The 27,307-nt window shown below is 44.7% G+C and overlaps 1 protein-coding gene across 1 annotated transcript in view; it reads right to left on the reverse strand.

The window, feature by feature from the left end:
• NEDD9 (neural precursor cell expressed, developmentally down-regulated 9) overlaps positions 1-11,045 on the reverse strand; it is a 77,954-nt gene extending 66,909 nt beyond the window's left edge. Inside the window, exon 1 of the mRNA XM_049824003.1 lies at positions 10,845-11,045. Within this exon, the coding sequence (XP_049679960.1) occupies positions 10,845-10,847 (3 nt within the window). The 5' untranslated portion in view covers positions 10,848-11,045. The remainder of the gene's footprint in view (positions 1-10,844) is intronic.
• Between the last annotated feature and the right edge of the window lie 16,262 nt (positions 11,046-27,307).

Below are 27,307 nucleotides of genomic sequence, written 5' to 3' on the forward strand. Positions count from 1 at the left end.
CACTGAATTTGACAAATGAAATTTCATTAGAAGTGCAGGGGCGGTTGTGAAACTGCCAGTAAATAACTGTCTCCCCAGAGTCTCACACTTTTTCCAGAGTCTATTTTCTCTTTGGACTCCATTCTGCCAGGGACAATATTTTAAAAGCAAAACCCAGAGCTAAGCATCAGAGTTAGAAGTTTGTATATAATAAAGGTCAAATGTATTTTTTCCAGGAGCTACTGGAATTCATGCCATTATTTTATCTTTTCTTCCTTCTTTGCGCTTTCTCTCACAGTTGTTACCACTAATGGGTCCAAGCCAAGGCCATGAATCTAGACAAATTCAGGGGTGGTTCCAGAGCTAAATCGTGTCACTGACCATTTTCTCTCCAGTGACCTGAAGCAAAACCCAAGCCCCATGCCCATCACCCTGTGTTCTGAAATTCTTGGAGCTGTTTCAAACCTGGATCTGAACTTCATGGCTGATGACCCTCTCTAGTCATCATCCTTCACTAATTCAAAATATAAATTAATTGCACAACATCATTCATCCCACCAAACCACATCTGTGCATGAAGCTACTTTTGCTCTCTCAGGGCATTATGACACCACGAAGTATCTCTCTTCCTGGCTGTTACTGAGCAAAGAAAAAGGGTTCTTTGTCTTCTTTCTTGCTGCTTCTGTAAGGAAGGTTTCCTACTCTTTCTGGCGCCGGGATATGAGACACATTTCCAAACAGGAGGCTCTATCATGACAGTTTGTGTTTTCTGTAAGGATTAGCTGTTGAATTTACTCTTCTGTACCACCCCTCACTGCTCCTTAGCTGCAGTGTTGGCTGGGGTGGCCCTGAAAATGCAGCTTCGTTTGCTCTGAAGCCAAGGCAGGAGGTCCCGTGATGGTCCGAAGTGTGGGAACGCAGCTTTCCTGCAGGGACGTTGTCACTTGTGATTGACTGGGACTGGCTTGAGGGAGCACCCGAGCTCTTTTCACAGGAGCTTCCCCCTCAGTGACACAGTCTGTATCTTTTCTTACAGCTGGCACTCTGAAGGACACCTACTTCTGAAAACATGTGTATCTGCATCTGTCTCTGTTGTTAGATGCAATTTTGATCATGCGTAGGGATGTTTTGTAAGTGAACTCTTTCCTTCCCTGCATGCAAGGCAAGAGCTAGCTTTTCTTGGTAGCCAGTAAGACCAGGCGTATGAAACACCTGTTTCTGAAGTGCACAGCAGTGCCTCCAAATGGGCAAGAGATGGAAAAGGAGGTCTCCTCAGACTCATTCTCTGTTTTCTTTTTAAAAACTTGAGACCATGTGTTTTGGGCAAAATTCATACCTGCTGCCATCAGAAGAGCAGAGCTGGGATTTCAGCTCCCTAATTTGGTTGATAGTTTAATTTGCTAGGAAACAAGTCCTACGTGTCACATGCTTCAGCTGATAAAATCAGCAGATCTTTACTCATCAGGCCATGTCACTGATGTAAATGGAAGTCATTACACCAATAGTTTATGGGAAGAGGATTTAGGGTATAGAGAGAATAGAGCTCCAGTCTTTGCTCTTCCAAGTTTCCTAAAGTCATAAATGCTTGCAGAAGTAACATGAAGATCATATTTCCAGTGCAGATGAAGTTGGAGGATGCAATTTCTTGGTACAACTTCTGTTTTCTAGAACCTTAATTAGAGCTTTCAAAAATCACTGATAACCTAGGTATCTTGCCACTGCTCTTAGTAGAAGGTAATCCTAGATGACCTTCCACAAATCCCTTTTAATTAGCCTCTTTCCCAGAGTGTTCCATGCCAGCAGATGATTAATACATTAATCTTACTGTATTTGCAGCTGATTGTTGATTCTTTCTTTACAGATGGAGTTTTATTTTGAGGCCCCATGAAGTTTTAGGTCTCAATCATCTACTGTAAAATCTATTCTCACCCTTAGAGAGTCTAGTCACATTTTGGGGAAGACGGGGGGGATGATCTAAAATAAAGTCTTGCAGATGATATTGCACACAACAGCATACTCAATGCTGCCAGCAGTCCTGCTGCTTAAGAACAAAAACTCTCTCATGAAATCTGAATTTACAAGTTGATTGTAATGCTATTGAACAAGCTAACAAATGACATACCATTGTACAAGCTCACACAGGAGGCAGTGCTAACAGATTCGTTAATGGTACCAAATTGTGTAGATTGTGACATCAGATATACTTTTTAGTCTTGAGAAATAAGAATTTATTTATGCTGCTTATTATTGAGAAATAATACAAAATGGTTCACAAGCGAAAAAATTCCCGTTATGGCACTTGATATTCACCATTGCACTGGTTAGAAAATAGTCATGCGAAAGAAAAATCTGGGGGATTTAGTTGGGCTAACTAGATTTGCTGGAAAACATGCCCTGCATACCACCTGCTGCAAATTTGATCTGAAATTGGGTCATCAGTCAGGTGTTTGACTGAAGTGTAACATAATATTAGGGATGGTCAGAAGAACATTGAGCTTTGTATTTAAAATATTACAATCTCTGTCAGGCATTAACTACATCAGCTGCTATGTATGGCACTAGGAAAAGCATTTTGCAACTGGACTCAGTACCTGTCTGAAAACATTTTCCCTGAAATTTTCTGTTGGGGGGAAAAAAAGGTAAAGAAATAGTTAAGTACACCTTTGCCATCTCTGGGCTTTATGAAGGTATGACTTTGTGGATGGCCATGGGGAGCAAGGATGGCAAAGTTCAGGGCAGCGATTGGTGACGTGGACCACGGGGAGTCTGGAAGGAGGATCTGTTAGTCTGCTTCAGTCAAGTTTATCTGTCCCAGTGGTAATCTGGGTACCAGCAGGTATTTGATGGCTTTATGGTAGGTGTGGTTTAGAAGCCACTGGAAGGGCTATAAATTTTCAGACTTGAGGCATTAACTGACGTGTAACCGATGGAGGTTAAGGACAAGCTTCTCCTTTGGTGAAACTGCTGGATTATTTGTATTTTAGCAAGGCAGCTGGTTTTACATCAAAACCAGCACATGGATTAGATGGACAGTTGATTGTACCAAATAGAGTGGTTCCTGTGTCAGGCTGGGTAGGGAGGCTCTGTCAGATGGTGAAAGCACACTGTAAGAGAGATCTGCCAGTAACTTCTTACAATAGCTTACGGTATATATACCGTATAGTTAAATGCTGAGAATCAGGCCCTACCAGTGCTGTGATTTGCCATTTGTCCTTGTAAATGGAGGGTATGTCGTACCTTGCAGAACGGGAACCTGGGGCACCTGCTGTTTGAGTAGCAAAGGGGAAAAGCCAGAGAACAGGGAAATCTGATGGCAAAGAAATCTGACACAAGCTCCAGAGAAGATTTTCAGCAGTGGTATTTTGCACTGTTTCCCACTACGTTCTGGGAGCCAGTGAAGATTTCTGAAGATGTTTGCTTGATAGAACACCCACCGCTTGTTTTAATTAGCTCGGTCTCATTTTTAATAGGCACCAGATGAAAATTTTGAGTGAGGTCTTGCATGCATTTCGGTATTAATGCAGAAAGATGGGCCTGACAGAGTTCAAGCTTGCATCCTGATTATTGCAGGAGTAGTTCCGCAGGTCTGGTCTGGAGCAGCACAGGGGGAGCAGCCAAAACCCAGCTGAATTAAACTTTGTGGGTTGGGGCTATCTTTTGTGTTTCTCTTGAAAGACTTAAAACGTATAAAGGCCACTTAGGTTCCTTTTTGCTCATCCCTGTTCAAGGCTGCTGACTTCTGTTGAAAGCAAGTACTGATTGCCTGTGGTGGATAGCTTTTCTATCAAGAGATCGTTAAAGCATGTCAGCAATCTTGGGCCGATAGCAGACAAACCAAGCTCCTCTTGTGTTCCCTCACACAGAGCCTTTAAGTCTCCCTGACATGCCTGGAGTTGAAAAAGCCAAGGATGAGCTGTGATAATAGCTTGTAAACACAGAGCGCAACCACACCTTGCAGCATCTACAGCCTGAGGGAACAGATCTGCCAACCTGTACGTCTGCCCTTAAATGCCAGGAAACAAATCATTGGTAATAAAACACAATGGCTGCTCTCCATCTGCAATCAATTTGTGATTGACTAATGATGTTAAGTAGAAAATAGCCACAGTCATCTCTTATTAGGTCCTTGAATAAACAATGGCTGTAGCTCAAATGCTTCATTAACTGGGAAGGAAGCAGCCACTGGTTCCATTTCGAGGTATCAGTAGCAGCTAGGGTTTACATAGCTGTAGGCAGGCACGAACAGCCCATGTTGCTGCTGTCGTTCTTTGCTCGTGTGATGGAGGGAAGGGTGCATCTCTCTGCTGCGTGGCCTGGGCAAGGATGGTGTGCTTATAACAGTGAGGCAAGCTCTGCAACCCAGTGAAAAGAGTAAGTCTTTCTGCTCGTTGCAAATGGCTTTGGGCTCAACCATGAAAAAAGTCAGCCAGGGTCTGGGGGAAAACTATGGAGCTGGGGCTGCCTCTAAGCTCTCAAGTAGAGAGCCTGAGACGAGCTACCTTTCCTATCTCCCCTTGAGCAGGCTTGGGGTGCGACCGCTGGTGGCAAGGCGGTCCCCTCAGGCAGGCTAGCTGTGTATAGTCAAGAGGTTTTTTCAGGCTCACTAGCAGAGAGAAGCTCAAGATGTAATGTTGGGATTGGGGTCAAGTGCAAAAGTTGTCAAAAGTTGAAGGTGATGAGATGACTTTGATTTGAGTCGCCAAAAGCCATACGGAGATAACACCTCTCAACTTTTCTAGGCCTGAAGTTATTCACCCTTTAAGTTAGTTTTTTTGCACCATCTACAAATTACAAACCCCAGCTCTCTTAAAGTGGAAATTATGTGCTATGTATGCACACAGGGCTTGGCTGTTCTCTTACAACAAAATGCTATGCCAAATAAATAATCATGAGCATAAGGAAATGTCATGAATGAGGGAAGAGAGTAGGAGAATAAAATGAAATAAGGCTTCTTAAAAATATTCTGGGAAATGAACAGACATTGTGAGCAAAGACAGTATAATTTGTTAGCAGACTGGGGAATTTATGTTCTTTAATGGCATTCTAATGCTGCTGATAAGAAATGCATGTATTCATGGGACTTAAGTAGATGCTAGATCCTCTTGCTTCAGGATTAAAGCAAATAAAGCTTTAAGGTATTTTCAGAGAGCCCCTTCGCTTCTAGCCTGCTCTTTGTTAGTTTAAAAAGAAAAAAAACAAAACAGAAGAATTCCTAGAGGAAAATATTTATGTTCATTTGGGGCAACCCAAAGCCTTTCATTTGTTTTTGTTTTGAAAGGCAAATGTTTACCCTGAGTCTGAGCCTAGCCTGCAGGTGTTGGGGCTGGCCCTATTAACCTGCACGGGCCTGCTCACACGCAGGCGGCTTTCAGGGTGGCCTGCCTCACTGCACTCAGCTTAGCTTCGTTCTTTGCTGGGCGTGTTAGAGATCCGTCTTTCTTGTCAAAATCTGAGTGTTTCTGGCTTGGATTAGGTTAGAGAAACTGTGAGAGGAAGGGGTTTTGTTTTGTTCTGGTTTTCCCTTCCTGCTATACAGCGCTAATGGCTTCAGCCAGATCAAAATCGAAAAAAGCAAAAGGGGTTTCTCCCTGACTTCCCTCCAGTGTCTGACTGCCGCTGACCATGAAAACGTTGGTTCTGAGCATTAAATGTTAGCACTGATCTATCCCAGCCCTTTTGTATGTATCTGTGTTTAGTTTGCTATTCTGGATCCCCCCTTCTCCAACTGAATAGTAATGGTGATCACGCCACAGGGGTTTATGTAAAACAGCCATCCAAAAAAATGGTATATATTGCTGTAAAGAGTGTTTACTTTGGCTGCTTTAACATGAATCCTAGTGATCTACAATACGCACTGTGGTAACCCTACACAATGGTGAAACATAATGACTAGAGGCTGTCTTTAATTGGGCAAGGTAATATTAAACAATTGTACGAGGAGTCGCTGAAACTGGAACAGCCCAGCCTTTAAATACCAGGTTACTCAACAGCTGATGAAAATGTCATCCAGGTCCCTGGGCTTTCCCTTCTGCACTCATCCTTGTCAATCAGTGATACTTTGTCCATTTGGTCAAGGACACGTTAATCCATAATCCAGACATCAGCTAAATCTCTGGTTCTCGTTACTCTCCAGTAGGCTAAAGCTTGAGATGTGCCTCACTCGCACTTTGTCATACTTGGAAAGGAGGGAGGACTCAACTGGCTTTAAACCTGTGCCTGGCTGCAGTCTAGGAGTTACTGGGTTGGATGCAGGCATAAAACAGAGTGGGCTTAGGCTTTTTTCCACGCTTCGTCTGCCAGCATCTCCTGAGGACTACTGTGTCGCGTGAGGATTGTCAGGGGATGGACTTCCCACTTAGGAGTTGTCCCTGAGGCCTTACTGCTGCATTGAAGAACAGCAAATGTAGGAGCTGCTCCCAAGGCCAGGCTTCCTTGAAAGATTCCATTAGGTAAACTGTGGCCAATGTGTGTTGATGAACTACTTGCACAGCAGATGGGAAACAAATGGAAAGCTTGCAAAACTCTCTATACACATCACAAGTTTGTATATTTTCTGCCTCCACTTCTAATCCTGTCCAAAGCGCTCTTTTTTTTTTCTTTCTTTCCCCTTAAAAAAAATAATTATCCAAGCACTTGGTATTTTTCCTCAAGATCCATTATGAGGTACTCTGTTTTTCTTGCTGCTTCACTGGACACTAAACCCAAACTTCTCCATGGTAATTTTTAATGACCTAAAGCTCTGTGCACAACATTCCTGTAATTGGGTATATTTCAGGCAGTTGCTACTTCAGGCCTTCATCTTCCTGTATTTCAATGGAGAGGAAAATAAACCATCTATATCAACTGGAGGTAGAGGTTATAGATGGAAAGCTATGGCCCCCATGAATGAAAGTATTATTCATGGAGTGAGATGTAATCCCCAAAATCCAGGCTGGGAGAACTGCTGCTCAGCTGAGGCCACTTTTAAAACCTGTAAGGCAACTTGCTTTCCTTGTAAACTAAGGAATTGGGTATAAATACATTTTACTGCACCTTTAAAGTACAAAACAAAACAGACGGTTGAAAGGTACTGTGCTCTCTTGTCAGCTCTCACCCTCTTTACATGGATTTCTTCCAGCCCTCCCAGTCTTTGTGGGTTTTAATACAGTTATTAATCCCAGTTTGCCTCCCCCCTTGGCAGGGAGCCTCTCCCCTTGCCAGTCTTTGGTCAGACAGTAGTACTGAAGCCTGATTCAGAACCTGCTGCTGCTGCCAAACCTGTGATTAGCTACTGTTTGAAAACCCTAACAATTAGGCAGGGGTGTATATGTTCCACTGGAAGCCAATGATCTTGTGCAGGAGGTTGGGGAGCGGGGGTGATTTGCTGGACAAGTGGCACAGAGCAGCTCAGTTTACTGTAGTGCAAAGCATCAGGGGCTGTGGAGTGAAAATCCCTGATAACACTTTGGGAGAGGACATGCTCAGGAAGGGCACGTTGTGCTGCAGCTGCCTGCGCAAACCAGGTGGGTTGGCTTTGTTGCCTGAACTGCAGAAGCAGATAAAGCCCTGAGGGCCGAGTAAAAAAAAAAAACAACATAGCTTTCTCTAAACAAAAAATAATTGAATGCTGGGATTCTTACAAAATCTGGGAGCTGGCAGGGCACTCTAGAAACCAGCATGCATTTGTAGGCTTGTGCTCCAGAAAATGTATTGTGAGCTGGCAGTGCTGGACAGTGCAAGGCTCAAAAGGATAAAATATTAATGCTGTCTGCTTTAAAGTGCTGCACATCAGGAAAGAGGTACTTGATTCAAACAGAACTTGCCTGGGGGCCGTCTGAGCCTGTTTCAGCTTGTTACTAACCCCTATGCCTTGCTCTCTGCCATCTACCTCCAAATGAGCAGCTAAGAGGACAATTTAATTTAGTTACACAGCTCCCCTGAATCCAGGCATAGGTATGGCTTTGCCAAGTGGGTTGGGTTGTGCACAGAGGACAAAATGTTGCCCTTGCCCCATTACCATGGAAGCACTAAGATGCATGGGCAGAGCTGAATTGGCTGATGTTTGGAAGGCACCAGTGTTAGGTACAAATGATACTTCTCAGGGCAGGAAGGCTGAAGTTTGTCCTGCCTAGCCGAGATGCTGAGAGCTAGGTATTTCCAGGGCTTATTACTCTAATACCAGTTTCTATTGACCGTGCAGAAAACAACCTAGGCTAGTTGTCTTTGTTAGGTGAGGTGGATGCTTATGTCCCACATCTTTGGGTGAGGGTTGGCTGGAGAAATAAAACACTGGTGCTAGCAAGGTAGCCAAGGACCAACACTTCCTTCTGTAAATCCCGAATAGGGAGTTGGTGGAAATAGCGGGAGGGGATGTCTGCGTGGGCGGACACTGAGACAAATGTGATTGCCCCCTTGCCGTTGACTAATTGAGGATGGAATGATCCTGTTCCTCTCTTTGGTGGCCTGTGAGATATGTACTTCACCTCTGCTGGGGAGCACTGCAGAGCAGAGAATTCCCTTCACCCTTCTAGCTGGGCACTTTGTCCCAAGTGCAGGGCAGTGGGTTCCTGAGAGTAAGGAAAAAAAGCTGTATCTGAATCCTGCTGTCTCATCCCAGGCACGCTCTGGATGCAAGCAAGCCTAGGTTTCTAATTTGACCTCAATTTATACCTTCCTAGAGAGAAATGAGGAGGGTCTGCAACTGAGAGTCCTGACTGGAAGAAAGCAGTCTGCCACAAGCATCTATCTACCTGCCTTAGTAACAGGGAGAAGGGAAAGTTTCTGCTTAGTGGAAGAAAGTGAGCACAGCTAAAACCTTGCTAAACGTAGGGAGTCGCTTGCTACCTTTCAGCTCCTGCTTACTCCCTGTGATTTGGCAACGCTTCATTCTGCCCGCACAATTTCTTCAGTGTGACTGGGCTTTGCAAAAACCTCCTTAATCCAACACAGAAAGGTTTTATGCGATTGCATCCAGTGCAGTCCTATTTCACTTGACTTAAGTGAGAAAGTTAAATCTCAGTCTAGACAGAGTGCTCGCTAGCTCCTGTGAATCTTGCACCCGGCGAGATGTATCATCTCTGAGTATGTTTCTCATTTTCCAGACGAGCCCAGGGGATCTGCACCCCCCTCCATAAAATTCCTGTCTGTGCTAAATTGCCTTTTAGTCCTGATTTATACCTCAATAAAACACATCGTGAGAAGGAGAAAATATTTAATTGCATAACTGACATGACTTACACAGGGCACATTTTTGGTGGTTATTTATGCACTTATCTTCTTTATAAGGGATTTAAAGTCCCATGACTTTCATTTACAGTGGGAACAGTAAAAAGGTGAGGAATATAAACGCAGTGAAGGACAAGGAGTAAACCTTAAAATAGTATGGCTTCTGGAAAAGGACCTCTGTGAAAAGAATCACTGAAAAATATGAAGAAATGCAGGTTGGATTTGGGATCTTAAGGGGTTCCAAGAAAAACTTCAAGATTCCTATTGTCCCCTATCAAATCAAGGCAGAAAACAACCTTACAATGGGGCTGTTTGATGTTGAAAGTTGGAAAACGTTTCTTTTCTTAAAGCAGTAACAAGTGAAGGAATCTTCTTTTATGTTGCTTATGAAACCATTGATTCCGAGTTCTTGTTTGATTTCTTTCACCCAGACCCCTTTCAAAATTGTGCTGTGGCTTGCTTTTAAAATAGTTTTCTCAAGGGTGAACATGGTGCTAGAGACCAAGAGACAAGTATGCAAGCCTGTCTTCAGGTTTCTGCTGCAAAGTTTCTGCTGGCAACCTTGTCCTACTGACAGACACATTGGCAGCACCTTAAACAAGTGTTCAAGCAGCACATGCAAGATAAGAAGACTCCAGGATAATTAGAAATAGGCTCATTACTGGGAGGCTGGCATGATTTGCTTAATTACATCATAAATGTGCTGCTTTATCTTTTCTATCACCCGCGTAAGGATGTAGCTTCTAGGACTGTTTGTTCTTTGGGGGTGAAAGCTAAGGAGCAAAGTTAAGCTTGTTGTTTGGCTCCAGTTTGGTCTCATTACTGATTGAATGTTTATTATGGCATGCAGTTAGTGTTGACATGTGCTTTGTTCTGCATGACGTGACTCTTGCCTCAGGGGCCATCTAGACTTCAAACGCTGGAGACTAGCTACGTGGTAATGCATAGACATGCCTATATATTTGCATATTAGGCTGATAGAAGAAATACTTCATAAATATGTAGGTCAGCAGCATTCTTATCTCCTTGTCTTTCACGGTCTCAGCCCTGAGCTCACTCGTCTTACTTGTGGTGGTGTCCTCTGCACAGAAACTCGGCAGCTATAGTGCTGTGGACCAACAAACAGGGAGTGTGAAGTCAGGAACTTGTTAAGGTTTCAGAGTGGTGGGGTACAAGGCCTCCTAAAAGGTCTTAGACTATCCATAGGAGATGCTGAATTCTTTCTGTCAACGTCTAGAAATTTCCCTTAAATATGAGAAGTAATCAGTGCAATCTTCAAAAGCTCTCCTCCAACGGAGAGGTGGATGAAGTCTCTCACGTCTTCATACTTAGATGCTGTACTAATGCCCTGAGACATCATTTACTAGAGACAAGCCTCCCTCTTCTTCACTGGAGAAAATCCTCCTGGCAGTATGTTCAGTAAAGATGCGTTTAGTACCAAGACTTGCAGCGTTATCCCTACCCAGGATACCAGCTCTTGCTAGCTTTGGCACTAAGACTGGTTGTGACCCAGCCTAACAAGGAGCGCTCTGCCTGACTTCTGAACAACGTGGGTGTTCGGTCAGCCTCTGAGAAAGAGAGTATTTTCTTACTGAACTGAAAAGAAAGGCAGTTATGCTTCTATTAAAACAGCTTTCGACTTTGTAGAAAGTGAAACTTACCATTATCCAGTGTTTTTGGCTTCCACCTACAGTACGTTAGTCGAAGGAACACAGGAGCTTTGTGCATCAGCGATGGTTATCTCCATAGGAAATCCAGCATTGTGGTTACACTGGCTGGTTTTTTGCCTTTCCCAGTTGTAGGACTTCTTTTCACTTGCAGGATTTCCTTGTTCCAAATATTTCTTCATAAACCCAAGCACTTTTTTTTTTTTTCTTCTTCTGAAAGAAAATGTCGATGAAACAGAGATCAACAAAGGAGGAAAATGTCTTGCCATTTACTTACCGTCCTGCCAATTCAAACAGTTCTGTGCTGCGCAGGGTTTCCCCACACGCCTCTCCTGATGATGCACAAGACTGACCTCAGGGAAAAACTCCGATTCTCTCTAAAAATATGATTCAATAACTTTGCCACTGTCAGCGATATGTGTTTTTAATCAACAGCATGGCCTTTTTTTTTATCCCTGGTAAGGGCTAAGGAATTTTGGCAGGTATCATAAACTGATGCATGCTGCATGGCCTTACTTTACTGCTCCCAATGCATTTATCAGGAAGGCTGATATCCAGAGTTTTTCAATAGCTCTGGAATGCTTATTCCAGCAGCTCCTTAATCTGCAGATCTGCAGTCTAATGTTGCAGCTTTGTCCTGGAGAACCAAAAGGCCAAACAGACCTCATCTGGGGTGAAATCAGCTACTTTGTGGGCTTTGCTGAACAAGCTTTGAGAGAAATGCAACCAGTAAACCAAAGCATAACCAATCCACAGTGTAGATTGAAAATATAATATTTTATGAGTTGGAGTAGCTTAGCCTTTTTAAAAAATATTTTTGTTGCTCTTCATATTGGGACAGTGCCTAGAGCCAGACCACCATATGGATTATGCAAACATAAAACAAAGGGTTGATCCCTATACTGGAGATCATTAATCTAGCTTTAAAATGACGAGTTGTGCTTTGAGAGGTCATTTTGGTTTGTTTTTTAAACCTGCTTGTTGTCTTGAGTAACCCAAACAGAACATTGCTGAGGCCCTGCCCTTATTCTGATAAGGGACACAAAAACTGCTATCATGCATGGAATTTGCCTCCTGAGCATTCAGGTATATAGGTGACTGTACACTGATAACCAGTTCCTCTGTGTGAATTTTTTGAGACACTTCATGTTTCAAAGAAAGACCTGAACTGCATGGAAAAAAAAAAACCAAAACCAAAACTAAACCAAAAAAACCCTGTGGGAGTTGTCAGGAAATAGCTGAGCAAGCGTGTGAGAAAACTGTGAGTTAAAGGAATATGTGAAGAGTTTATGCTGCGCATGGAGGGTGTGAAGTTTTAGATGGGCTCGGGGTACGGCTGCAGTAAGCTATAACGTAATCCTTCTAGCATGCGATGCGCAGGATGAGCTAGAGTTTGAGAAGAGTTACTTGGCTTTGGGATCTTTTCTGTTTGCCAGGAGAGTCAGTCCGAAGGAAACCTTGGAAACAGAGCGCACTTGATTTTTTTGAAGAGTTCAGTAACTTTCGCTATTTGTACTTCCAAATGCGGAAAAGTGGTTGTCACAAACGATGCTGTTTCTCTTGACTTGTTGGGGGGTCTCTGAGGTATGACGGTAGCTCCTGAACTTCAGAATGCTTTCACTATCCTCTTGGTAGCATGTGGAGAACCCAGGAGGCACGATTTGCCCCCTGCCCCCGAGTTCTTCTAGACAACATTAATGTATTGTCCAAAAATTACAGAGGACACAACTGCACAAAATAAGGCAGAATTGGCTGCTGCCTTAAAATACGCTCACATCATGGCACTAACACTTGCCCCTGCTCCCAACTAAAATAGATTTATAACAAAGGCACTGAGTGAGCTGTAGGGTCCTTCAGCTGACAGCGCGACTGCTGGTAAAGGTTGCACAGCAGTCTCCCTTCTCTGCTCCCAACAAATGAGGAAAACTGATGTCCTGGCAAGGACTTTTCCTGTCTGTCTGGGTCTTAAGCACAGAAGCAGCACTTCCCAGGGAAGAAAGAGAAATTATACTTTTGTGTGCAAATAGCAGCCGGCTGCTGGTTGTGGTTTTTGTTGTTTATTCCCCCTGCCCCCCGACTTCTAAAATGCGTTTAACATGTTGAGCCCAATTTCTCACCCCTCATCCAACCTGCAGAGGATTTAAGGAAGAGGATCAAAAAAATTCCCCATATGCCAAATACAGCAAGTGTCCTGAAGGATGAAGGGGCCAGAGCTGTCTTGTTGCACTGAGCCCAGTGTATTAGCTCCATATGCATCCAGAGCTGTGATCAGACATTGGGTTAAAGAGTTTGGCCAGGTGGGAGACAACTTCAGGGAGACTTTTCATGAAAGCAGTATGTGCTGCCCTGCTGCAGGACCGCCGGTGTTGGCCTTAGTTCATCTCTCTGTACTCTGTTTTGCGGAAGCTTTAGCAATCGCTTCTGCTCTCCTTTTCCTCGTCTCCAGCCCCTGTGGTTTGAGCCCTGTACTGCTTGTGGCTCTTCCTCTCGGAGTGGAGGGCAGGGATGTTATTCCCATCTCTGTCTTCCCATCAGACCAACTTTTCTTCCGCCGGGTGTGACCCTGAGGAAGGGCAGTCCGTGCCTGCCTCGTCTCCCGTCAGGGGAGCGATGGGGTCAAACAGCTCGCGCAGGATTTCTTGTTCCTGCTGAACGTGCGTGTCTCCAGTGACCTGGGAGATGTGCTGACGCTGCTGGGGTTTGTCTAGGCGTGGGGAATCTTACAGGCATAGCTGTAGGGAGCAGTTATGCCACTGCAGAGATACCAGTGTCAATTCCTTTCCTACTTGTGAATCAAGAGTGTATTTCAGGCTGTTTGAGCTGTTTTTGAAGTGATAACTCTCGAGTATGGCAGGACAGGCAAGGTACTTGATGCAAGCAATGCCGTTGCTTTCCCAAGATCCGCTACTGACCTGCTGGCGCTTGCTCAGCCAGGAAGGAACATATAGCTGGGGGGAGTCACGAGTTGAGGGGTTGGGACAACGGAGTAAAGCAGGATGGCCTTTTGCTAAAGGCATCAAGTAAGAGTCTGAAGTCTGTTGGCATGTTTTTTCATCTGTTGGTGTGTTGGGGTTTTTTTCCACTGTCCAAGAGTGAGGCGTGAAACCTGCCTATGAAGAGCCTACAGCATTCATCCCTCTTGCTTGCTTAAGACAATCTCGAAGGGAGTTGCGTTACTTGCTTTCATGTTAGGGAGCAATAACCTTGTGCTAAATCTTATGAACCAAAGGCTGCAGGACACTTGAGCTTTCAGCCAGCACTTGACTTCATAGCTTAGGCAACCAAATAGTACTCCAGAAATAAAACAGCATTTCTCAAGTGAGCGCTTTGGGATTATTATCCTTACATTTCAATTAATACGTTCATTCCTGTAGCGCAGTCTGAGGCATACAGAAAACATTTGTTTTGCCAAATGGTACCAAGTGCAAAATTACCCTTCTATGATCCATGTGGTTTACCAGGGTAAATCATAGTACTAAAAAACGATGGAAAGACAGATCCAATTAAAATCCTTTTTTAAATAAAAACACTAAAGAAATCCCTGTCAGGTGTGTTTAAGGAAGAAAGGCAAACATAAAATCTTAAGCCCTGCTCCTCTAAAGAAGGACAACATTGTACTGAAAGGGCTAACTGCTGCTCTATATACTGCATGATTTTACTTTGTACACTTTCATAGCACTGAGGAAAGAAAGTAAGGTACAACCCACATGCCTTCCAGATCTGCCACAAGGTGTTTCCCCCCCCCCCCCGCTCTTGCTCCATAATGAACAAACGCTCTGTGCCTTTGCTTCACAAACAGATTATTTATTGCTTGACACTGAATTCCCCTTTTATTTGCTGTATTATTTTCACCACTGTATTTTGAAAGTTGCTCTTTCAGGTATCTGTTCTTCTAGCACTAAAAAATGCCTCTCTGTGCTGAATGAAGTGCTACAGGAAGTTATTAATTCCTAATTAGGAGAACAGCCTGAGGACGGGCTACACAGGCAGTCCTTGCAAGGTAAGGTAACAGTGAGAGAGTAAGCACTGGTGTGAGGACCTGAAGTGGCTTGTACAGGAGCCGAGCAGATCTGCGGTGGCATTGGGAACAGAGCCCCTGTTTCACAGGAGGGTCTCATCTTTGACAGCTCTGGGTGGCAGGATTTTCAGGACCCCAGAAAACAGTCACTGTTGTAGCTGGAAATAACCTTCTAACCTGCTCTGCTCATGGGGAAACTGGTCAGAAAAGTTCTTCTGGGTAGAGGCAGAAACAAAGAGGAAACTATTAGTAGGTAGGGGTGAAGAGAACTGGGAGAAGTTGAAGAGCAGGATAGATGGCCGAGGCATAAACCTTGATGGTTTTGGTTTTGCTGTTCAGAAGGTGTGTGGGAGCTGAGAGATTGCAGAGGTGCCATTGATTTAAACTACAGGGAATGTACCCAAATTCCTGAGTAACCTGCAGTGAGAATTGCCTGACGCTTCTCCCTTGAAAGATGCTGCTTGAAGGTGTTCACGTGTCTGCCCAGCTTTGGGTGGGTTGATGGCTTTGGGGTCAAACCACAGGCACAGGTCTTGTAATCAGTCCCAGTTCTTGAACCAAGATCTGCTCCTGCCGTGGCTGCGTGGGATGGCCCTCGCCTGACGGCCGCTACTGAACTGCAACTTTAACCACCGCACTTAAACCACAAACACCTCTCAATCTGTTAAGTGAGCTGGAGGGTAGCTGGTTGAAGAGCATTACCCCAGAGGTCATTCTCCTTCAGGGCTTGGAGCAGAGGTCTGGGCTGCTTATGCTTTCTCTGCAACAGGCTGCAAACCTGCTGCAAGCTGGCTGGCTCACCTTCTGGGAGAAGGACCATAAAGGCAATAATGATGGGTTATTGCACTAGCTGTACTAGAGAGATATAAATGTTGCTCCCAAGAGCCCATTTTACAATTGAAAATCTGTTGTTTCAGTATATTTTTGTAAAATACTAAGAAAGTGATGTTAGAGGCACCCTATTAATGTTGTTTGATTGGTGGTTTTTGATGATACTAATGGTACTTTTAAAAATGAATCAAGGCCATCTGTATGACATTTACTTGAGGTTAAGTTGCTTAAATCGTAAAACTTTTCTCCTTATCACTCAGTGTAGTCACTCCCTTTCTGTTTCCTTTTCATGCTGCATGGCTCCATGCATTATCTGGTATATACTGTACATCCTCCTAAGCCCTGAACTACATTTTTATTTATGTTCGGCTGTCAGGTAGTACTGCTGTTGTAGATGTCCATATAGTGTTTATCTGCCTAGTGATGAGAGATGATATTTTGGAAGGAGCAGAGAAGCACAGAAAGTTAATTCAGCATCATCCAGGGCAGGATGTTCTCCACCTGCCATCAGGCATCTCATCTGAGCCGCTTCTCAACGGATGGAGAAAGATGTTTCTAAAACCTCTTTTCAGCTGAAGTCTACTTCTTTCATAATTATTTTTTGGGTGGGGAGAAATATGCAATCCAAAATATTGCTTTTCATTTCCATTTAAAGCATGATTTTCGTATCAAAATTTAGATACCTGTGTTCTTAAACAGTTTTGGTTTGGAAAACAGTAAAGCCAAATGTTTGAATTTCTGATAATATTTGCTGACAACCTTTTTCTGACTTTGACACAACTTTGCACACAGGCTCATTTAACTGAAAACCAGATTTGTTTTCAGGTCAAAACAAACCGTGAAATTGAGAGGAGAAAATCCCAAACCTTCTTACTTGTACATAACTTTTTTTTTTTTTTACTACTTGATTAATTTAAGTATAGCCCTCTGCTTTTGGTTGTTGTTGTGCATGCTTATCATTCTAGCAAAGCAAGCCAAAAATGTTTCAGTGTAATTAATTGGAAGTAGATGAACATGAAGTATCTATTTTCAAAGCCTGGGGTTAAATAAGGTAATAGGCATTTTGTAAGAACTGTGCAAATGTTATGGATGCAATCTGAGACTATGGAAACTTTTTTTGTACAAGAGAGCATGATTTTTCTTTCAACAAACTGCATTCACTACTTCAGCAGCACATTATGGCTTTAAAACAAATAAAGCAGGGGCCTTCTGGACAGGACACTTACTAGGGCACAGCCCCTGACTAACACTTAAAGTATTGGCACTGAATGAGGCAGGGGATTTATGGAAAAATAGTATGCGATAAAATGCATAATGGTGAAGACTAAAGCTAAGAAATGCAGATAAAAAAGCTGTTTGCGCAGTCTGGATTCAGTGTACTTGACTTTGTAGCAATAGTATTCTTTTAATTTGTAATAATTTTTGGTGCTAGGAGTGCTGGACTGACATGTGGCAGGGAGGTTTGATGTGTGTGTGCATATATATATGCACATATTTAAAACATATCTATTGGTCTAAACCCCATGCTTGGTTTTCCTCCAGCCTGTGTTCTGTCTACGTGGAGAGAATTGAGGGAGCGGGGACATGGAACTCCTCAGCCTTCCTGAGAAGTACAAGCGAGCAAGTACAAGTTGTGATGCAGAACGCTGCAGTACCAGCTGCGTGTGGCACGCAGGACGGCAGACAAGCTACTTGGGTGAGTAGGACTGCCCTTGCAGTGAAGCTTCGCTTGGACAAGGGAGAAGAGCCGTTTTGGTGGCTGCCTGTGTTATTTAGCCTCGTTAATTCACAAAAAAACCTAGCGGGCAGCATGTATGCTGCTGATGCAGGGTGCTCTGTTCTGGTGACGAGTTGTACCAGGATAGTAAGTGCCTTGCCTGAGGTGAGCGAGAGGGAGGAAATGAAACAGAAGATTAATTTTTCTAGCCTTTTGCTCCTGGAGGTGGATGAAATTTGTTTGCGTTTCCGCGTCAGATGAGCATGGACGTTGCAGCCTCGCTCTGCGTGCTGTGTGGCACAGCAAACGCAGCTGACGCTCCGTTAACTGCATGCTCTCTAGCTCCGGGGTTGAGCAAACCGTGCCAGGCCTGTTGTTAAGTAATGCTAGTTCAGTGCTCAGAAAAAACAAGCTGGGCTAAGTCTTGGGAGCATTTGGCAGCTTTTTTCCCTTCTGTCGCAGAGCAGTAGGGAAACGTTGGAAAATTTGGCATGGGCAGTTACAACAGATGGATGCAAGCTTTGAGATACACTTCTGTACTTTGCAGTTTGGTGAACTTTCAGGTATAAGCTGTTGCTCTGGGCCTCTCAACATATTAGCAAATAGGGAGCAATGTTAAAGAGATTGATAGGGATTAAATACTGCACCAGTAAGTGCTCGGTGTGCACCAGTAAATGCCACTTTCTACGTTCAGGTACCATCACGCTTTGGGAGGTACAACCTGGTAGCGGAAAAGCTGGAGGCATGCCTCATCGCTAGGGTTCAGACCTGTGCTCTTGCTGAATGAGTTGCCTAAGGAAAATTATTACACCTATACATGTACTTGCTGCTGGGCAAATCTACAGACTCGTGTTATCCCATGCGTAGCACTGTAGGCATAATGTTTGCCACCCACTGAGTCTTTAACTGTGCATGGGGTTAGGAGGAGGCAAGTCATACGGAACAGGAGGTAATAAAGAGCCTAATGAACAGCAGGCAAAGCAGACGTGAGTAAAAGCAGAGTAAGTAGTGTAGTTAAAAGCTAAAGAAAAATAAAGCTTTGGCTGCCCTGTTGGAAGTGCATGTGTCAGCAGGAGTCCCCATGTTCCAGTTTAAGTGAAGAATTAGTCACAGGCAGCAGAGCAGAGCCTCAGGGAGGTGAAACAACGCCCGGAGCTGCCTCCCAGAGCCCCACGCTCTTCCCATGAGCACGCCAGGAGCCCCCCCGGTGCCTGCCGGTGGGCAGACGGGCATCAGCCCGGATCCTTCTGCAGCCTCTGGCTCACAAGCTCAGTTTCTCAGGGACCTGCTTGGCCAGGGGCAACGAACGAGCAAGAGCGGTTGACGCGGCAGTGGAGAGGAGCTGCAGGCGCTCGCTGGGCTCTGCCTGGGCAGCCGTCAGGTGGATGGCGGTCCACCCTGTGCAAGCCCACGTGTTTGTAAGGAGGATGGGAACGCTCTGACTGGCACCTGTGGCATAAGGAGAGGATCCTTGAGGAAGTCTTTGTCACAAACCGCTGGTGTCTATGCGAACATCGCCCAGAACTGCAGCTGTGATCTTCCACCTGACCGTACGCTAGCTTACGCTTGCTGTATGCCGTGCCGAAGGCAGGAGGAAAGGTTACAGGTCAGTAGCTCTGTTTGGCTTCAAAGCTGATTCTAGAAAGAAGTGCCTTTTCCCACACACCCTCCTCCTTCAGTTAACCATTGTGAATAAGCCATTCTGAGTCGAGGCAAGACAAACATCAAACACTTAAATTTACACCACCCCCCCCCCCCCCTCCTGAGTTTGAGACACGGCTTGCAGTTCCTCTCAGGTCTAGTTGCAGCAGCAGATGATGGTGTTGCCACGCTGGTGTGCCCAAACCCTCTGTCAGAAGCTACGGCCACCGTGGCAGAGCCAAGAAGAGAAGCAGCAAGTTCCCCTCGTCCCAAGGCAGTTTGCAGCCGTACACGCTAACACCAGCTGAGGGCAATGCCGGGGTGAGGGGGGATGCTGGGCTCCGATGCGTGCTGCTGAGAGCCGTGCTTCAGATATTTCTGTTGTAGCAGTAGTAGCTGAAGTTTATCCAGCCCTTTGGCAGGTCAAGAAGCAGCTTTCAGTCCATAGGGATTGCAAATTGCTTCCAACTTTGCCTGGTCTACCTCAGCAGTTTTATATTATGGGAAGTATAATAATTGCTACGCAGACCTCTTCCCCAGCTCTGAGGCACCCGCTTCGTCATCCCTGCTTGGAAGTCATGTGTTAGGGGATATCACTGAAATCCAGTCCCTCCTCCTGCCTTAAAAGCTTTATGTTCTTAGACACCTGTGGACCTCCTGGTCCATTTACTTCCCATATTATGACTCCACCTCTTCCCAGCTCCTGTTTTTATTTGTCTTCTCCCGCTTTCTTGTGATTTCTTGGCTGCCTAAATCCATACTCTAAACAAAGCATATAAGAAAACCAAGCAAAACCACAGCAGAGCACCCAAGTTTAAAATTTATCATGGCTTTGGGCGAGTAATTAGCACTTACATTGCTTCAAGAACTATTTTTACAATTGCCATTAAAAGCTCATTACAACTCGTATTTCTTTTTCGGCAATGATGCATCAGCTATTGAATTAGTAGTTGTAAATGTCACTTGGACTTGGCAGGAGGAGGCCAAATAATCTAGTTAAATAGTCTGGTTTTAAGATGCTGGGGTGGGTAGTGGTCTGGCCTAATATGAACTTTCTAGGGGAAGGAGCATGAAATTAGAGCTATACTGAAATGTAGAAGCTGCTGTAGTTGGCAGGATAATGATTAATCTCATCACTTGGCTAATTAAGTTTTTAAATTTAGTGCCTATGTTCCCTCACCAGGTGAACTGGGAACCTCAGCATAGCTCTCCTGGTTTTGCACTGTCAGTAATGACTTGCTCCGTGACTCTGGCCTGAGCACCAGGGCACCGGTGGATCGAGAGGCTAGACTTGCAGCCAGTTAATATTAAAGAGCTGAAAGCAGACCAGATGAGTACTCCCTCCTCCTTTTCCTGCAAGACTTTACAACTAGGTGGTTTAAGTATGTTCACAAGAGTCGAGGCATGGGTGATCAAGTGAGGCAGAGGAACAGAATTAAACACTGGTTTCCTTGCATTGCAGCTGAGCTATAGGGTACGAGGAGAACCACAGCCTCCTCCAGTTTTGTTTTATGCAAACCTGCGAGTAATTGCTCTAGTTCTCTTCTAAACTGGGCCTCTTGAACAAACTAGGCAAATGAAGTCTTAGTCTGTGGATCCCCTCTAAATCTGAACTTGAGCAAGCCAGCAGGTTGTTCAGCTGTAACTTTGTCGCCTGAGATGTTTGCCACTCCTGCTTTGCACAAAAACGCCTGCCATAGTGACAGGATGTGTTATACAAGGCAGACAAGGGTCTTGGCCAGCAAAGTCCATCTTCCAAATACTGTGTGTTACAGTGGAATAGCTGCCTTGGACCAAATGCTCCTATACCTGCAGGCTGGCAAAAATACTCTGGTTCCCTCCACTGCTGTGAATGATTTTCCACACGAGGTTAAGAGACTTGCTGGACTATCTGAGAAACTGTAATGTTAGTGGAAGGGACTTGCATCCAACGGGACAGTAGTTTATTACTGACATGTCTCATGAGATGAATGACTGCTAATGAAGTCAATTATGGTTTGAGCTGTCAGGATGGTAACTGCAGACAAGACTAGTTTGGACTCTTAAGTGTTCCAAACAAAAAAAATCCCAAGCGTACCTTTTTATTGAAAACAAATGTGTTTATGTGAAAGGCAGGAGAAAGATACATATTTAAATGTGCATAGTTAAGGGTCAGTTGTCAACTACTCATTTGAAGCCCTATAAATAGTACCTCATCCATTTTTGCGTTATTAGATGTGCATATGATAGTTGGAGGTTCTCTTAGGTATGCTTTCCTCTTAGTGCAAATCCAGTTCTGCTTCAGGAATATCAGTTCATTCCCTTTCATGCTTATTTTCCCCTGGCTTGCTTACAGCACTATCAAATAATCAGAATTTGAAAATTTGCCAAAGGGTAATTGTTTTCAGCACTGGGATAAATATGAAAACACCACTTGTGACATTTTAAGACATTTATTTTTGGTTTGTGTTTTTGTGGTTTTTTTTCTTCCCCCAATCAGTGAGTTACATCCCTAGATAAACATCTCACTAGCATACCAGTTAGACGGTCATCCAAGCCCAAATGTGTATGTTGAGTTTGCTGACAAAAAGAAGGGCATACCACTTGGCAGCAAATGCTTCTCAAAGTTCAGCAAGCCTCTGACATAAATTTTTTATATATAAGGGGGTTTTGTTTGTTGTTTTTTTTTTTTTTTTAAGTTCTGGAAACCATTTTCCTTAAACTCCAACAGTAATGCAAAACACTTGTTTGTAGCCAGGTCTGCGCTGTTCTGCGGGAGGCTCGCCCAGAATTCGCCGGCACGGGGGTCAGATGGGCTCATGGCAAAGACGGGGAGGCGAGCGGGACGCGGGACGAACGCCCACCGGTGGGCGAGCGGGGCTGCCCACGCCGTAACGAAACGTGGCGCGTTAGGTGGCTGGGCAGCCTGGGTAAATAACCCCGGTATTCACAGTTTTTCTCGTGTACAAAAGCCGCTCTTGAGGCTTTCATGCTTCGTCAGCTCTGCTGCAGAGTGTACCACCTCTAGGAGACGGTATGAGGAACTAACGCCCGACCTCGACTTGGGCCCGCTCCAGGGGAATTCAGCTCGTGAGAGCCCTGGCCGCGGCCCAGCGTGGGGCCAACACGGCTCTCACCCACAGCAGTGCGAATCTGTAATCACTCAGAGTCCGATAATCAAACCAGGGTATTTCCCTTGCCAGGTCAATGACCCTACTCCACGTATACGTTGGCGCGTGGCAGAATGGGGTCTTCAGGGCTCAGTCCGGCAGTATGCCGCAGAGGTCCTCTGCTCCTCTTACGGGGCAGGACCGTCCCTTTCACCTGGTGTGTTCAGGACCACACGCGGCCACGTTATTCCGAGCGGGAATAAGAGCTGTTGTACCTGTTGCTCTGATCTCTGGGCCATTTGGACTCAGTTTGAACAGTGATTTGTGTGTGGAAGAGTTATTTCATGTGGTCCACGGCTACCCATAAATCTGATAACCGATCAGTTCATTGCAATATAGCTGTGGGCAACTAATCGGGGCAGAACCTCGAACAGGGTGTCATGTCTCCATTGCAAACGGTTCAGTGGAGGAAAAAGTCACCTACTGCAGCACTGTGGAGAGTTGTGGTTTCCCTCCTCCAGAGATCTGCCTCTGGAAACCATGTCTTCGGTGGCAGCAGAGACTGATTTGAAAGGAAAAAGTTGGTAGCAAATGAAAAGAAAAAGTGGCAATCTGTTTGCTTGTCTCAGCTGCCCTGGCTGCATCCATAAAAACGTGTGATTGCCCTTACATGCAATAAATGGGAAACGGGTATAAAATATCACTTCTCAATGTTTTCTTGAGTTGTTCCGCTGGTTCTGTAGGGATCGTCTGCCTTAAGAGGAGGGAATCCCATTGCTTGTGCCAGCTCTGGCAGCAGATTCAAACCTTGGGAGAGAGGACATGGATTTGCCCTTTGTCAGATGGCACGTTTTTCAAATGTGCGAAGTGATTAACACTGGAAAAGATTGGGATCCATAATCTTCTGGTGGCCTTGGTAGCACTCAGATGCATGCAGGGGCAATCAGAAAGCAGTTTCAGCATATCTGCTTCAGTTTGCTAGCGGTCACAGACTCATAGTTGCATATAATCATTTTTTTTGTTGGACGGATGACAGAGGAGGAGATCGTGCATTCAAAGGAGTGTTATGACAGGTCATTTTTTTTTGGTGGCACTGGAACGTGCTTTTCTAAGCGTGGAAGCTGGGGAGGTCAGAGGAGTCTCTTCCTGCTTTTGCAATAGCAGTAAGTTTCAGTTTACAAAACAGTTTCCCTGGGACACGAACACAAGGCATTTGACAGCCTTGTTAGAGATAAGTTGTTTAGGAATGTTTTTCTCCAAATCATTTTTGTAACAGAAGAAAATCCTACTTTGTCTAAACCTAACCCTTTTCGTGAGAATTAACAATTATAAGAGACTTAGCTGTAAATATTTCAGATTTTTTTTAATTTAAATACCCTGTTTTGATATTTTGGGGTAGAAAAATATAGCTCAAAACTAAAACTCTAGCTCAAAACTACCTTCATTTTAACATTTGACTTAGTTATAAGAACCTTGAAACAAGAAAAAATTAAAAATATTTTTAAGTTCTCAAAGCTTAAAGAAAACCACAGTGGGTGAAAGAAGGGATAAGTGTGTTTCAGATTTTCAATTTTTGTAAATCTAGGTTTTTCTTTGGAATAATTCTCTCAAAGCCTCAAATATTTTCCCCCATATAGGATGATAGTTTCTAGTCCAGTTTATTATGGATTCAGTAGTAAAGCTGTGTCTTCCACAATAGATAACCTTGCAAATACTGTTTGAGGAGGGAAGGAGATCTGACCCAGTCTCTTAGTAGAATTACTCAAACCAGAGGCCTTTCCTACATGATATTATGGGCATCTGCTTTCTCTCTGATGCTTTCCAGACAGCACTCATAAAGAAGAAGGGATGGCATCTCTGAACAGAAGGGTGTGGAGAGGTTTGGGCTGTGTGGTGGATCGCCGCTGAATGCGTGACCATGTACCTGGAGGCTGGGCAAAATGAAAACTGAGTTTTGTTGAGCTCCACCCCGATTCTACCTCCACTGCTCTCTTCTAGTGGCTCTTTCTCCCTCCAGCCTTTTCTGAAATTCTCACCCTACAGGAAGGGAGAAGAGACGAGACCTCCCTGGAGGTACTGGGGACCCAGCCATAATAGCTGTGCCCAGACCCTCTTGTGCCACGCTGAGGAGTGGGGTGAAACAACTGGAGGTGTTTTCCCCACACACCATAAAAGATGCATATCGGTAAGGTGGAGCATCTCTGTGATGGACATAAGGCTTTTCAAGTAGGCTGTAGTGCCAGTGGTGTCCCACATTTAAGGGTTTTTCAACAGTCCAGGATCACCAAGTGGGATTGAAATAATTCACCTTCCCTGCCTGCTTCTTGTCCCGCAGCCACCAGTAACACTGTGTGGTCTGTAGGGTTGCTGGCACCACTGGGAGACGGGCTTGTGAATAATCTGGACAAGGTCCTGGCAGTGATGACTTGTTTGCTGATGGGGACGAAGGTGGTAGAGGCTGATCTACTCCTCCGCTCACCCACCTCCTGTAGGACTAGATTTCAAGAACTCTTCTCTCTGTCCCTTTGCTTTGGTGCTTTATTCCACTCTGTTTCCCTCCTTCATAGTTTTATTCTTACCATTTTTCCCCTGCCTGCTTTCTGCTGCTTTTGTGTTTTGAGAGCCAATGATAAGAACAGTCACAGCCTAGGACTTGCTGTGAACAGAGCCCGAGTAAATCCACCCATCGCTGCAATTATGGGCTGCTTTGTTATTTATTCCGTATTGAAGTTTTTAAATTTCCAACTTAAACTTTTGGAGGAGTATCTCAGAGGTGGGAGCATGGCAGTAGAGCTGCTGGGGAAGTCCCAGAGGACTTGCTCAGAGACGACAGCACAGGCTGGGTTGAAAGAGGCTTTATGTAATCCTGCTCTCTCCAGCTTCCCCTGACACTTCAGAGGAGTGGTCCTCACCCTTTCCTGAATTAAAAAAGGCTGACCAAAGAGGTCCCTTCCAGCAGGTCAGCATGCTTGCTGCTTCTTGATAAACAAGCCTTATGTCAAACAACTTAGCTCAGTGCAAGTTTTCCCTGCCCATGAGCGGCTCTCCTGTTGCGATAGCTGTTGCTGCCCTTCCTGCTGGGAGTGAGCGTGTTTGTCAAGGGGAAAATGCCAGGGCAGGTTGTGGGAGAGGAAGCATACCCCTGACGAAGAGGAAGAAGAAGGTGGAGACCAAGACTTTGCGCGAGGCCACCTCCCAAAAGCCCCTTAAATCATCTTGTGTCACACCCCTGGTGTCTCCTGTTTAATTCCAGGAAGTCCTCAACTCTTACTTAGTTTCCCAAGTGTTGCCATCAGCAAGAAAATGGTGCTTAAACCAAGTGCTCTTGGGGCTTCTGGAAACCTTGAGTTGATCTCTGGTGGCTTGACTCTGGAGCCAGCCAAGGCATAGTGGATCACCTCTTGAAGGTTGGCCATTCCCAGAGTAGCTCCATAAGCTAAACCCAATGAGCAAATCGGTGTGGAATGGCTCCATGCTGCAAAGGCCGTTTCATGTTGTTTTAAACTTGAAAGCTGGAAAATTCAGAGCCAGCACTAAATATTTGTTCCATTTTCAAAGCTGAGCATCAGGGAGCCATTCCTTAAATAGTGGATGTCTGTTCTCTGAGCCCAGATGTGCTTATAGCATGGGTCTTGCCAGCATTTTCCCTTCCTCGTGCTTCCCACGTGAATGTGGTTGCAGCTTTCTAGCCATCCGTCTTTACCCTTTAAAGCTGGTGTGAGGGGTAGCAGCTGTTTCTTCTTCAATACAGGTGGCAATAACATTGTACAAATTGTTTTCAACCGTAATCAGTAAAGTTTGCCACACAGGCGATCCTATTTCTTGCCAGAAGTGATAAATCGGACACACTTTTGGGGCAGATGAAATGTTAGGCAAAATATATTAGTCAAAGACACTCCAGAGTATCAGTTACTTTCCTGTGGTATGTAAGTAATAATTCAGTTCTTAAAACCTTCCACCTGGATTTGGAAGGTCACCTGAGCTCCCGTTGCAGGCATTTAGCGGTGAGTTAGTGTGAGGTAGCAATGCTAACTGGTATGTGAATTGATAGATAGCATGGTGTTCCCATTTGTGTAATTAGAAACAGCAGCAGACTCCAGCCTGGAATTTGGGATACTGGCCTTTACTAATCCATCTTACTGGGCCCAAGCTGGGATGTTCTTGTCACTTGCTATCATTTTACACAGGCAGCCATTCTCAAATTATCACAGCTTTATCCCTTCCTTAAATAGCACAAGCTGGGCAGACCCAGGGTAATGGCAATGCACAGAGATGCACCAAGCACACATGGACATCTCCTGAAGGTCAGTCGTCCCTTCCTTCTACCTTCAGTGCCTGCCTTGCCTAGTGCGTGCAATGGAGAGGTTATCCTGAAAGAACCAGAGGAATCAAAGGCTGAGATGCTTAGAGAGGGAAGCTTTTTCTTTCCGTAATGCTTCTGCCACCTTTCCTTGCCCTGAGCAAACCCGTGGCTTCTCTTGGGGAAAGAAGGTGCTGACAGAGTGCAGGAGGGTTATCATCTTGTTACTGGTCACATGCACTGCAGCGCTGCTGAAGGGATCTGTCAGATTGGGCTTGCTTTGTCTTAGGTGCTGCACAAAGCTTAACAAATGACGTGGTTTGAAGTGATGGAGTTGCATCACTTCAAGTAAACTCGGTAAGAGGTTGATGTGAGAAGGGGTAGATTCCACCTGCACCTCTCACAGCAGGCTCCTTCCCCTGACCAAAAGAAGAGCAAAAGTGAAAGTTTTGAGAGTTTTAACCAAGTTTTCTACTTTTTTTTTTTTTTTAAGAGTGACCATGCTTGCGCTTGTGTGCAGAAATTTTATTTCTAACCTGGCAAAGGGGACAATGGGTAGAGGAAGTCAGAATGGCCAAGACAAAATCACCATTTTCTCTACTGTGGTCTGAGGAAGAATGTGTTGTCGTTTACTACATAGGTACCTCCAACATATTTCAGCACCAAGATTTGGAAAATAATGAAGTTGGTTGTCAAGACATTGAAGCCAAAACCAGCCAGCTCAGTCAAATAAGGAAAAGAGGGGAGGGATGACTCAAATAGTGGAAGAGCAGGTGGCAACCTGATAAATTCTAGGCCAAAGCACAAGAAGGCTGATGTGGAGTTGAAGTTAGGAAGGGGTTAGAAGAAGGTAGGAAAATT

This window comes from Accipiter gentilis, chromosome 20 (assembly GCF_929443795.1).
Source record: "Accipiter gentilis chromosome 20, bAccGen1.1, whole genome shotgun sequence".
NCBI classification, from domain to species: Eukaryota; Metazoa; Chordata; class Aves; order Accipitriformes; family Accipitridae; genus Astur; species Astur gentilis.